At 34.8% G+C, this 13540-nt stretch overlaps 1 protein-coding gene across 2 annotated transcripts in view; it reads right to left on the bottom strand.

The window, feature by feature from the left end:
• The window catches only part of LOC145266574 (cell division cycle protein 16 homolog), a 58316-nt gene extending 44801 nt beyond the window's left edge, over positions 1-13515 (bottom strand). For both annotated transcript variants that reach the window (XM_080122413.1, XM_080122412.1), the window contains exons 1-3: positions 13378-13515; positions 8055-8109; positions 7176-7273 (exon numbers count right to left, since the gene is read on the bottom strand). In XM_080122413.1, coding sequence (XP_079978539.1) covers positions 7176-7273; positions 8055-8109; positions 13378-13470 — 246 coding nt within the window. In that variant the 5' untranslated portion in view covers positions 13471-13515. The remainder of the gene's footprint in view (positions 1-7175; positions 7274-8054; positions 8110-13377) is intronic.
• Between the last annotated feature and the right edge of the window lie 25 nt (positions 13516-13540).

Raw genomic sequence — 13540 nt, 5'->3', positions numbered from 1 at the left:
GTCTTGTAACATTGCAGGAACAAACAAACATAAATAGGAAATACGACTCGGCTTTTTCTTTCTTTTTAACACAAGTCATTTATTACAGCTTTTTTCTCTCCTCGTCTCGACACCAGTTTAAAAACGTTTCTGAATTTTTGAGATGAGGATTGGTTATTTGAATTCATCGGACTATCATTCTCACCTTGAATGTGATTTTCACAATATACTTGAAAAAAATCAGTTATATTCACCTGAAGGTTCAATTCTCAGTATGGGCGACCGAAAAATACCATTGTGAATTACATAAGACCTCTATCCAGTCATGGCTAACCGAACAAGAGCATGCTATCTCCGTGAAGTAAACAAAGGGTTCCATTCGAAATTCCGTCCAAATTCCCGAGTTCGACAAGATACACCTGAAGAAGGTCGGAGGTTACATCAACCGAAACATTGTGAAAATCACACTCAAGATGAGAACAATAGTCTGATGAATTCAAATATGAATGTCCAACTTGTCATCTCGTCAGCATCAGACAAAGCCAAACTCTTTACCAAGAACTTTGCAGCTAATTCTACCCTTTGCGACCAAGGCCGCCAACCTCCAATATTTCTTCCTGTATCAGAAAACACACTATGTGATATACAAATATCTGTACGTAATGTTGCCAAGCTAATCAAAAACCTTGATTGCAGTAAAGCAATTGGCTGACGGTATTCCAATTATAGTACTCAAACGACTTCAACCAGAACTAGCGCCCATACTTACAAAACTGTTTAAACATTGTCTTAAGGAGAATTGCTTCCCATCACCTTGGAAAATCTCATCAGTATACCCCATATTTAAGAATTCGGGTGATCGCTCATCCTCCTCTCAGTACAGGCCAATAAGTCTCCTGTGCGTCATGAGTAAGTTGCTGGAATCTGTTAAATAGAGAAGTAATCAACCATCTCAACAAAAATAACCTTCTTAGTGACACGCAATATGGTTTCCGTTCTGCTAGATCTACAGCAGATGTGCTTACAGTTATATCTCATAGGATTAGTAAATCTCTCGACGGAGGCTACCTTTCTAGGGCAATTGCTCTTGACATATCAAAAGTCGTGGATAGAGTATGGCATAAGATCTCCAGCTACAGTATAGCTGGAAATGTCTTCTCAATTAAATCATTTCTCTCTGATAGGTTCATAAGAGTAGTAGTTGATGGGCAGAAATCAGAAGCTTTCAGTATTAATGCTGGAGTCCCTCAGGGGTCCATTCTGGGCCCAACTCTCTTCCTGATCTACATTAATGATCTTCCAAATCACATCCTTACACATTTATGCTGATGACACTACTATCTATGGTAGCACATCTAAGACAGTAGACTAATAAGTTCTCTCTGATTCTCTCTCCTCTGATCTTGAGCACGTAGTACAATGGGGAAAGGACTGGCTGGTTACTTTTAATGCATCTAAAACCAAGCTTTTATCTTTACATCATCAAGGCTCTGATCCCCATCTGGCATCAATTGAAATGAATGGCTCTCATCTTGGGGAGGCCTCATGTTTTGACAAGCTTCTGGGCTTAATCTTTACTCCTGATCTTAAATGGAATACATACATTAAATCCGTTGCCAAGGCTGCTGGAAAAATGGTGGGATCCTTCTATCGATCCAGTAGATATCTCACTGCTGATGCAATTCTCTATCTATATAAGAGCCAGGTACGTCCAAGGATGGAGTACTGTTGTCACATCTGGGCAGGAGCTGCTAGAAAGGAGTTATCCTACCTTCAGTTCAAAATAGACTTCGTAGCCTCGTAGGGGATGTCCTTTTCTCTTCCCTGCAACCTCTTTCTCAAAGAAGAGATGTTGCGAGTTTGCTTTATCATTATTTTCATGGCAAGTGCTCGGTTGAGCTCCAATGTATGCCCCTCCTCGCCAGACTTTCACAAGAAACACCCGTCTAGCAGAAAACACTATCACTAATTTCCCCCATTCTTTATCTCTGGCTAAACCTAAACGTAGATTCCATGAGCAAAGCTTCTTTCTTAGAACTGCACGCCTGTGGAATTATCTTCCATTTTCCTGCTTTCCAGCTGACTACAATATGGTTGTCTTCAAGTCTAGCGTAAACAAGTTTTTGATGAACCGTTCCACATGAGTTAACAAATTTAATTAACGATTACTATATTGTCCAATTTCTACTGTGGACTCTTTAACCCTTATCCTTGAATGACCTCTTGGCCTTGATAAGTGGTGATGCCTGTGTAAAAAACTTGTCTCTCGTTTATGCTCCACTATATGCCGGCCGTAGACAGTCATTTCTTGTATTATCTTTTTTTGACTGCCATAGCAGGGCTCTACATTGCGAGTGAAATAGTCACATTTGCGAGTGATTTTTCAAAGTGGCGACTAGAAATAATGAAACAATTATCTTTTGGCAATTGAATTTCTTTAACTGACACTCTTGCAAAGCTCACTACTGAGTGAAAATATCTTTTTGACTTTTTTTTTTTAATAAAACGAGTCAAATAATTTAAACAATAAAAAAAGTTTAACAAAACTATATACTTTTTTTTTTTTTAACAAAGCCTGTTTAAAAAAAAAAACATCCGAGAAAATTTGAATGTTTTATCTTCAACATAAAATTCGGTGTATATTTAGAATTACACTTATTAAAATATATACAAAAAACTTTTTATGATGTGCATACTCGTCACAGAACGAAGATGTCATATTCTAAAAATCATATGGGTTTGGCTAGTAAACGAAAATATTTAGTTGCCAAAGGTCAACTAAAGATAAATTTGTACGTAGAGCCCTGCACAGCTGGCTCATTCTTGCTTTCACTTTACACATCCATCTTCTTCGGTGCTGACTTTGTCCCCCCCCCCCCCGACCACGTGGTGTCTTTTTTCTTTTTCTTCACACCGAGCACACTTGCCAATTTGCATACGCATTCAAATGCTGCTCCTGCTGCTAATACAATCGCTTGCTATCCATTCTTCGGCTGCTGTTGATATTTTCATACATGCTCATATGCGCTCTGTTACACTCCAGAGGAGAAAGTGTCAAGGGAATATTAAATTCACACACGATCCTCAATCGCATGCATCTGTTAACAGTATGATAAGTAGTAGAAAAATACATTATTATTTCAATGAAAAATTCTCAGTAAAAAATAAAAAATTTTTTTTTTGAAGTTTAACAAGTTTAGTTTTTTGTTACACTGACATTGATATTAAAAGCCTACTTTATTTAAAAAAAATTTCTAAAACAGGCTTTTTTAATATAATTGGTCATGGATATGCGAGCAACTTCGCAAAGGTTAAATTTGCATAATTGTATAGCATTTGTGATGATAAACTTCTAGCACATTCACACACATATCTATCTACCTATATATAAAGCTGAATGTGTGTGTATGTGTGTGTGTGTATGTGTGTGTGTGTGTGTGTATGTGTGTGTATGTGTGTGTGTGTGTGTGTGTGTGGTCACGAATAGGCTCCTATATGGTTGACTATTTTAAAAAAACTGATTACATATAATGATAGAAGATGTATCGAGACACAGGAATGGGTATGTTTGATCTGGCAGAACGGTGGTTCATTAAAATTGTGGGCTCAGTGTTCGCGCCTGGTCCACAAAGTATGGAAATAAAAATTTTTAAAAAAATCGTTTACTTTGATAAGTATGTTTTAACTTAAATAGGGATGGTATAATAAAATTGTGGGGTCTGCGTTCGCACCTGGCCTCCATAGAATGGAAATATGTTACAAAGTTTAACAAGGTTTTTTAATATAGATCCACAGAATATTGTGATAAGTGTTTCAGTGTGAACAGGTATCGTATAATAAATTATGGGGTTTATCTATTTTATTTTTACTTTCATCATATTTTGCTTTTGTTTTGATACCCCCAAGTTCGAAACTATCTCTTTACAACCCTTCCTTTTCATGACCTATCATAACTTCATAAATCAGAGTCCATTTTCTGTAGGCTGTTTTTGAACCCAGTCAACGATGGGTACTTTTGCTAGTATACATATATATACATATATATATAGGAAATTTATTATTGTGAGTCCAGAATGAGTTTACAAATTGTTTCAACTAGAGGAAAATCCTCAAAGAGAGGAAAAATCCAACTAGCATCATCAGAATTCATAGATGGACTAAGTTATAAAGTCAAATAAAAATGGAAAGATCGTAGACAAATATATATATATATATATATATATATATATATATATATATATATATGAGTGAATGACAAAAGTCTATATTCCAGAGTTCATGTTGACCATCTTACAATTTATTCCTTTAATTCAGTTGACATTTACAATTCTTGACAGTATCTGTTTCATAGCACAAAATCAATCTATTATATCAATCAGTGAATCTATTTTGCCCTTAACTCATCAGAAGAAATAGCAACAATCAGTCCATCAAAGGATTGAAAGTGCATTTTGACAGGATTAAAAATCCGAAAATTGAAAGAAGTTGTAAATACCTTATATGTTTACATTACGCCATTTATATATATATTAGTGACTGTCTGCGCATGCGGAATGTTTTCTACCAAACTCCTCTCAATTTTGGGTCTACAGATTTGAAACTTGATAAGGGATTTGGACCTGTAGAACAAATTTGATTTCGTTTTTAACCTGTAAAAATAGCTACTAATGAGTCAAAATTGTAAAAGAAAAAGAAAAAAATTGAACTTGGCAGGAGTAAGTCGATTAAACCAGTTACTTCTACGTATGCACAAATATACATTTATATTATTTAACATTTTCTTATCCATCTGTCAATAGCTCAAATGGTAACAACTAAGACTGGACTGTTAAATGTTTTGGTTTTGATCCTAGTTGATTACATTTTGAAACCATTACTATATGTCTGTGTGTGTGTGCGCGGAATGGTCTCTACCAAACTCTTGTCAATTTTTGGCCTACAAACTTGAAACCAGATATTTGAACTTGTGGAACAAATTTGATTTGATTTTTAGTTGGTAAAAATAGCTGCTAGGCGTTCAAAATTGAAAATTTGGAACTCAGCAAGCATAAGTTGACAAAGTGCTTCTCTATGCATGCACAAATATAGATTTATATGTTAAACTTCATTAATTTTCTAAGTTTTGATATCCGTCTGTCGTTAGCTCATATAGTAGCGAATAATGCTAGGGAGGTAAGTGTTTTGGTTTCAATTCTAGCTGATGACTTTTTTTTACTTTTTAAATCATTACTATGTATTAAGTATAACATAATCAATAAAGAATTGGCTCTATAATAATAAATACACAATCTGCATGAATTAAAATATTATATCTAAGCATATTTTACAACTGGGCAATGCTGAGCAGCTTGCTAGTGCACATAAGTGACATTGTCTGTCTGAAGAACGGTTTCTACAAACTACTTTGTCAATTTTTGATCTACTAACTTTAAACTTGATATATATAAGTGATTTGGACCTGTAAAACAAATCTGATTTGATCTTCAGCTGGTAAAAATAGCTGTTAAGGGGGTCAACATTGAAAATATTGAAACTTGGCAGGCAAAAGTCAACTGAAAGTGCTCTTGTACGCATGTGCAAATATACATTTATACGTTAAAGGTGGTTCATTTTTTTTTTTTTACTATTACTTATCCAATGATGATGATAGCACAAATGGTAATGACTAAGGCTGGAGCGCTATATGCTTTGGTTTCAATTCTAGCTGATGGCAAATGATTCAATTTTTTTTTTTTTTTTTTTTTTTTTTTTTTTACTTTTAAAATTATATATTTGGTACAATATAATAATCAAATACGAAATCGGCATAAATTAAAATATTATATGTAAGTGTATGTTATGACTGGACAACATCGGGTGGATCCAGTCATTTTGGTAAAAGTATTTATGCCCCAAGTTCTTTATATCTTCAAATATTTATTCACAGTGTTTGGTTTGGTTGTTTTGTAGGGGAAAATTGATATTTTTGTTTTTAGCTTTGCAGAATATGATTGAGTGTATTAAAGAGAAAAGAAAACAAAAAACAAAAAAAAAAAACAATAACAGCAATGTTTGGTGCATTTTAGGTGAGAAAGCCAGTATCTTCAGACAGCCTGAAGCTGGTACCACAAGAAAGAGGCAGTTTGTGTGCCAGAATAGCAGAGTAAACGCAAGATAACATATTACTGGTGCGTTTTATAACTAAACTATTTGGTATTTAGGATTTTGATTTCTTAATCTTCTATTCTCAATTTCAAAAAAATTGTGAAATATCTAACAGGGGGGGGGAATCTGGAAAAGGGGATTCACACATGTAATAGCATCAACGATTCCAGCAATGTCGTCTGCCTCCATACTACATTAGTAAGCACAAGTAAAAAAAGAAAGAGATGAAAAAAAAAAGGAAAAAAGCAAAGGGAAAAGAACAGAGAGAGGGAAAAAGAACAGAGAGAGGGAAAACAAAAACAGAGAGAGAGAGGGGAAAAAAAACAGAGAGAGAGAGGGGAAAAAAAACAGAGAGAGAGGGGAAAAAAAAATAGAGAGAGAGGGGAAAAAAAAATAGAGAGAGAGGGGAAAAAAAACAGAGAGAGAGGGGAAAAAAAACAGAGAGAGAGGGGAAAAAAAACAGAGAGAGAGGGGAAAAAAAACAGAGAGAGAGGGGAAAAAAACAGAGAGAGAGGGGAAAAAAACAGAGAGAGAGGGGAAAAAAACAGAGAGAGAGGGGAAAAAAAACAGAGAGAGAGGGGAAAAAAACAGAGAGAGAGGGGAAAAAAAACAGAGAGAGAGGGGGAAAAAAACAGAGAGAGAGGGGGAAAAAAACAGAGAGAGAGGGGAAAAAAAACAGAGAGAGAGGGGGAAAAAAACAGAGAGAGAGGGGGAAAAAAACAGAGAGAGAGGGGGAAAAAAACAGAGAGAGGGAAAAAGAACAGAGAGAGGGAAAAAGAACAGAGAGAGGGAAAAAGAACAGAGAGAGGGAAAAAGAACAGAGAGAGGGAAAAAGAACAGAGAGAGGGAAAAAGAACAGAGAGAGGGAAAAAGAACAGAGAGAGGGAAAAAGAACAGAGAGAGGGAAAAAGAACAGAGAGAGGGAAAAAGAACAGAGAGAGGGAAAAAGAACAGAGAGAGGGAAAACAAAGGAAAAACAAAGAAAAACAAGAAAATAAAAGAAAAAAAGGAAAAACAATGGAAGAAGAGAAACAAGAATAGTCTTTACTTACCTTATCCAATTTTCCATTACGCAAAAGGTGAGAGGCACGATGGTATTGTCCAGTTAAGTAAAGAGCCTGGGCATACCAGTAAACATCATCCACTGCACCTAAAATCAAATGAATTAAAAAATGACCAATTGTAACTTCTATTTTAGATGTGTCCTAATATCTGAGGTTTTGTCAGTCAGTAAAGCTTAGCTTCAAGACAGCACTGACATCTGTTAGGGTTAGCTTAGAAACGGCACTTACGCCCGTCGCTAAGTCTTAGCTTAGAGATGGCACTTACGCCCATAACCAAATCTTAGGTTTTAGACAGCACTGTTAAACAATTAGACCCATTAAAATAACCCACTAAAACCATTAAGCTTATTTAAACCTATTAAGTAAACCTATTCCAACAAGCCCATTAAAACAAACTCTTAAGTAAATCTATTAAAACAAACCCATTAAAACTTAACAAGTAAACCATTAAAACAAGCTATTAAGAAAATCAACTCTTTAAAACAATCAAATCAATTATTTGAAGAATCCAAACCATAAATTTAAATCAAATTAAATCATGTGTAAATTTTTGATTTGTGACAAATAAAAATAAGCTGAATCCTTAAATGTTTTCCTGTTATTTGTTTTAATGCTATAGTGTTTTTTTTTCTTTTTCTTAAAGTGAATAAACTTATTCCAAGACTATCTTGTATTGCTATATTAATTGTTCCTCTATTACTATATTTTTTAAGGGGACTTTCGAATGACCCTGTGCCATGTATAAATTTTCAATTTTTTTTTTTTTTTTTCGATGCAAATACTGCTGTAGCAAAGTCAAATTTTTAGAAAACTGAATTTAAAATATCAAACCTGGACAGATCAAAAAAAGATAAAGCATGGACTTACGATTAGATAAAGAAACGGCTTTGTCGGCCCAAAATACTGCCGATTCATACTGGTGCTGAAAAAAATGATACAAACATATCAATTAGTAGAACTCATTTGTTTCACCATAGTATTTTGGTGTAATACTAACGAGTACTTAACCTTAGTTTTGAAATGATCAAGGCTGTAGGTAGGAGGAAAACGGTGAACAGGAAGAGAGTTCCACAACCTTGCTATTCTTGGCAAAAACTCGTTTTCAGAAGTAAATTTCTTAGAGTTGTACAACACATGCCAACATGTAAAACAGATAGTCTAACGTAAATAAGTTCTTGATGAGCCGTTCCATATAAGTTATCAACTTTACCAAATTTTCATTACTAATGATTACTATAATGTCCAATTTCTACTGTACACTCTTTAACCCTTATCCTTGAGTGGCCTCTTGGCCTTGATAATGTGGTGATGCCTATGTAAAAAAAAAAAAAAAAAAAAGATAGAAAACACAAAAAAAGAACAATATACAGAAAAACAAAGAATATTTTTATAAAAAAAAGTCATTATTAACAAAAACAACCACAAGAAATCATCAAATTCAGTTTAATATCTGTTTTACATGTTGGCATGTGTTGGACAGCTCTAAGACGTTTACTTCTAAAAACAAGTTCTTGCCAAGAATAGCAAGGTTGTGGAACTCTCCTGTTCAGTTTTCCTCCTACCTACATGCTTGATCATTTCAAGACTAAGGTCAATAGGCATCTCCTGTTTTTTGCTCTTGTTAGCTCCTAACATCAAGTGGCTTCATGCCTTGTCTCAAACAATTACCATAAAACAAAATCCAACCAATCTCTAGCAAGATCTTTATTTATCCTTCTTTCAAATCTGGCCTTTTATCACATCCTCCGATATTTTCCTTTTCTTTCCCTTACTATCTCAATTGTACTACATATACTAACCTAAGCAAATGTGACCAAACAAAATTACCTGTCCTGCACACATCTCCCTATATTTGCCAAATTTATTCCTTCTCTTAATGACCTTCAGATTTGAACCTGTCTTCCAGACTAACATTACAGCCATTATATCACTCGCATATCATTTCTCTCCATGCAACGCATGTCCTCATTCCTCATTGACCAAGTTTGTTTTATACATCATCACACTTTGTACACATACCTGGTAAACTTTTTCCTTGGTCCACAGTGGTAACACGCTATTGGTTAATAATGGCAGAAACTCCTCGAACTTACTCCTTTTACTCCTGCAATCACACTAGCACCATCTCCTCCCTGTGCTCCAATGGTGTCACCAATGTAATAAAACTTATGAACAACCTCAATAACTTTGCAATTCAAACATACTTTCTCTACACGGTCAAATGATGCATTTGTCACCCTAAAGAAGACGCTACAGCTTTATTTAAAAACTTTTATTGAAAAAATCAATTCAGACAACTTGATTATGTAGTAGAGCCAACATCTATTGAGTGTAGCTGTTTACAGCCTCAATCATTGCCTTGATACAGGTCCGGAACTGAGAGCATGTTTTTTCTACAAGCGCCGGCAGGCGCTTGGCAAATACTCGGTAGATGATGGCGATCAGGCTGGCTTTGGTGTTGTAGGAGGTCATGTTAGTGATGTTCTCAACGTATAACCAAACAAAGTCGTCAAGCGGGTTCAGATCGGGGAGGAGAGGGGGCAGTGAGAGAAGGGTACAAAGTTGTAGCCAAGCCTGAGTGTCTCTGGACTTGTGGGCCGGCGCTGAGTCCTGCGGCCACACCCAAGGTCTGCCAGTGGTCACCTAATTGCACCAGGGGATCACCACACTCTTCAGCACATCCAGATACACTTTGGTGTTGACTTTCAAGCCAACTTCGAAGATGTGAGGTGGCATGATGTGGCCCTCATTTGAAACTAGGGATGTATCGATTACCAAATTGGCTGATTAGATTACTGATTAATCAACTTTTGATAATCGGATGATTACAGATTAATTGGATGATTAATAAGTTTTCCAATGCCGATTTATCAGCGAATTTTGTTGCCATGAATGATATTAATATTAATTAAATTATATTGTAAATGAAGACAAATTAACTCCCTTATTTGCTTGCCAGTGAAAATTTATCGAAGATACATGCATCGTCTACACCATAAAATCAAATAACAGGCATGGCATGCTGTTAACATTTAAACTTTTAAAACTGCACTGAATTTGAGGCAAATAGATGTAAGTATATGTATAAGTTCCATCCTTTCTCTTCCTATCAAATTAACATTATTTTTTTTTTTACTTTAAATCATTTGTCAAAGAAAATTATTACTTCATCTTTCGGTTTTCATATTGAGGAATTGTACAGTAAATTGCGACGACGTGCGAACAGAAAAGAAAGCATTCTTTATCAGTCATACTCTTGTTCCTCATTTTCGGATTCTTGCTACCATTACATATATATTTTTTAATTTTTTCTGGTTTAGATAATGTATATTTTATTGAGATAAATTGCTTATTTAAATTACTTATGCCTGATATCTAATATGTAAAAAATTAAACAAATATTAACAACCTTCAACCATTATGGCAACCAGTTTCTGCTGGAAGTATTTTGATGTCAATCCCAAGAATAAGAATACAGTTGCTTTCAAGTTATGTCAAACCATCACATCAAAGAGTGGAAAATCAACAAATTTTTTTTACAATAATTAATGTTAAACCATCTTAGAAAAGTTCGTTCAAAAGAATCAAAAGTTGCAGATAAGAAAAAAACGCCCAACGAATCATCCAAAATTACATTTGGGTAAAAAAAATGAATATGAACAAATCCCTCAACCCTCCAAGATCGTGGGGTGCTGCACTGCTGCATTATTTCATGCAGGGTGCCTTTGGCAAGAATAGCCTGGTGGTGCCCATCCCTCTCCAGGCTCCGAGCACATACAGCACCTGGTATTACCAAATTGTCATCCATTTTAGTATTGGCCAGGCTCAACATCGTTTAATTTTGGTGATCTAACGGGAACCGAACCGGTAGGTCAATGTGATTATGCCGTATGCTACGGTAAAAAATGTTGAATCTTAAATTAGACAAGGGTTATCTCCCTTGTTTGGGTGCTTGTGCACTTTTGCTACCGCGCTATATTTAAATAGTTTTGTTTTTTTTCCAAGGTTAAATTCAAGCTTCATGATATCTTTTTTTTTTTATATATCAAATTGGTGCTAGTGCACTTACTGATCCGCGCTATTTTTTAAATCATATTTCCAAGTTTAAAGGTTTATGATATGTTTTTTTTATTCAATTGTAAGGTTATAGTATAGAATAGGTACAAAACACCCTCCACTCCTTATGTTAAGAATGGCCTTTTAAATAATAACGTCATTATTTCAGCCAGCACGGATCAATAAGTGCACTGCACGAGTACCATCAAATTATTCGGTGGAAGCACAGAATAGTTACAAAATACCCGCCCCATGTTAAGAATGGCTTTCAAAATATTTCGGCACGGTGGCAAAAGTGCACAAGTACCCTTGTTTGTCATATTGAATTAGTCGCACAACTCTTCCACATTAAAGCATACAATAAAACTCGATAATTCGTTACATTCTATTTTTGCTTGCAATTATTTTTCGGGTTTGTTTTACAAAAGGACATCAAACCGGAAAAGTGGTCAAAAATTAAATAAATGCTATTAAAAGTTACTTTTCTATCTAGCTGGATATGGTTTTTGCGTTTTAACGTATTTTAAATCGTCTGGAATGTATTGGTTTAAAAGATCACCAATGTAAACAAGCACTAACACCTATTTACATTTTTTTTTATCAATTTGTTAGGGGAATCAGTCTTTTATCTAAATTTGGTACTTCTACAGAATACGGACTGTGCTATTTTTTAAAGTTTCAAGTTAAATTCATGTTTTATGGTATCTTTTGTGGTATTGTCGGATCTGAACGAGAAACACCTAGCCCCTATAATTTTTAAAGTATGTAGTACAGTTTTCGAGGTTAGGGTGTTTATTCCGAAAACCATTCTTAACATGGGGAGGTTAGGGGTGTTTATGCTGGGTTAGGTCGTAAAAAAATAAATGAATAAATAAATAAAAAACAACTGCAGAATACCGGTTGAAATTATGGGGGAGGGGGTTCTCGTGGTATTTATGCAGAAAAGGAACCGTACTGAAATAACATTATTTAAAAAGCCATTCTTAACAAATGAAGGGGACTTCTTTGTAACTATTCTGTACTTTCACCTAGCAATTTAATAAATAAAAGACACCGTAAAACTTGAAAATACGATACAAAATAACATGGTACCTTCTCTGCATAAATACCGTTTATTAAATCGTTAGGTGAAAGTACAGGATGGTTACAAAACTTACTCCCCATGTTAAGAATGGTTTTCTAACGTTATTATTTCAGCACGGTCCGTATTCTGCATAAGTATCAACTAGTACCCAATTTTTGTTTTGTTGACGTGATGCATGCACTGCACGTTCGCCGTTGAATATTATTTTATTAGCTTAAAAAGCGATCTTTATTATTTTTTAGCACGCCATAACGAAGAAATTGAAAAATTAAATCCATGTAGAAAAAAATAAACGTGAATATTTACAATTTGGGTTTGTATTACGGTACACTCACTACACAGATTCGAAAAAGTTGTCAAAAAACAAATATATAACAATAAAATGTTATTAAAGGCAAGATAAGTTACGTTTCTACCAAACTGGATATATTTTGTGTGTTTTTATTCAATGTAACATGTTTATTCAGCTCGAAAAGCATAGTGTTTACCGATGTATTGGAAAATTCAAAATGGCGCCCGATTCTTCCTTTAACACGGTAAGTTCGGGAAAAGGTGTTATAAATAATAAACTAGACAACATACTATTAAAAAAACACCGAACATATGTCAACTTATGTCACGGTAACATATATTGAGCGAGTTTCTAACAGTATGTTGTCGAGTTTATTATTTATAACACCTTTTCCCGAACTTACCGTGTTAAAGAGAGAGTCGGCCGCCATTTTGAATTTTCCAATACATCGGTAAACACTGTATGCTTTTCGAGCTGAATAAACATGTTAAACTGAATAAAAACACGAAAATTATATCCAGTTTGGTAGAAAAGTAACTTATCTTGCCTTTGATAACATTTATTTGTTATATATTTGTTTTTTGACAACTTTTTCGAATTTATGTGTACAGTAATACAAACCCTACAATTTTAATTAAGGTTTTGACGTATTTTGTCAACTGCACACAGAAACAGCGAGCGTAGATGGAGAGAAATTAAGACGTCAACAAGGCATACGCCTATCATAAATATTTCGAAGATTCATCCATACGGCCTACCTTATCGATATACTGACGAACACGATCCCGAATTTGTTTTAAACTGACTCCACACGACATTTCTTCGACGCAAGTCTCGACTTCACCCGCCATTACTATTATTTAACTTAACCATGTCGGAAAAAGTTAACCAATGAGAAAACATTTTATAAATGCGAACTAG

The sequence above is a fragment of the Euprymna scolopes genome, chromosome 41, assembly GCF_053919585.1.
Source record: "Euprymna scolopes isolate OS-2025 chromosome 41, ASM5391958v1, whole genome shotgun sequence".
NCBI classification, from domain to species: domain Eukaryota; kingdom Metazoa; phylum Mollusca; class Cephalopoda; order Sepiida; family Sepiolidae; genus Euprymna; species Euprymna scolopes.
This window is presented reverse-complemented; position numbering and strand designations above follow the sequence as displayed.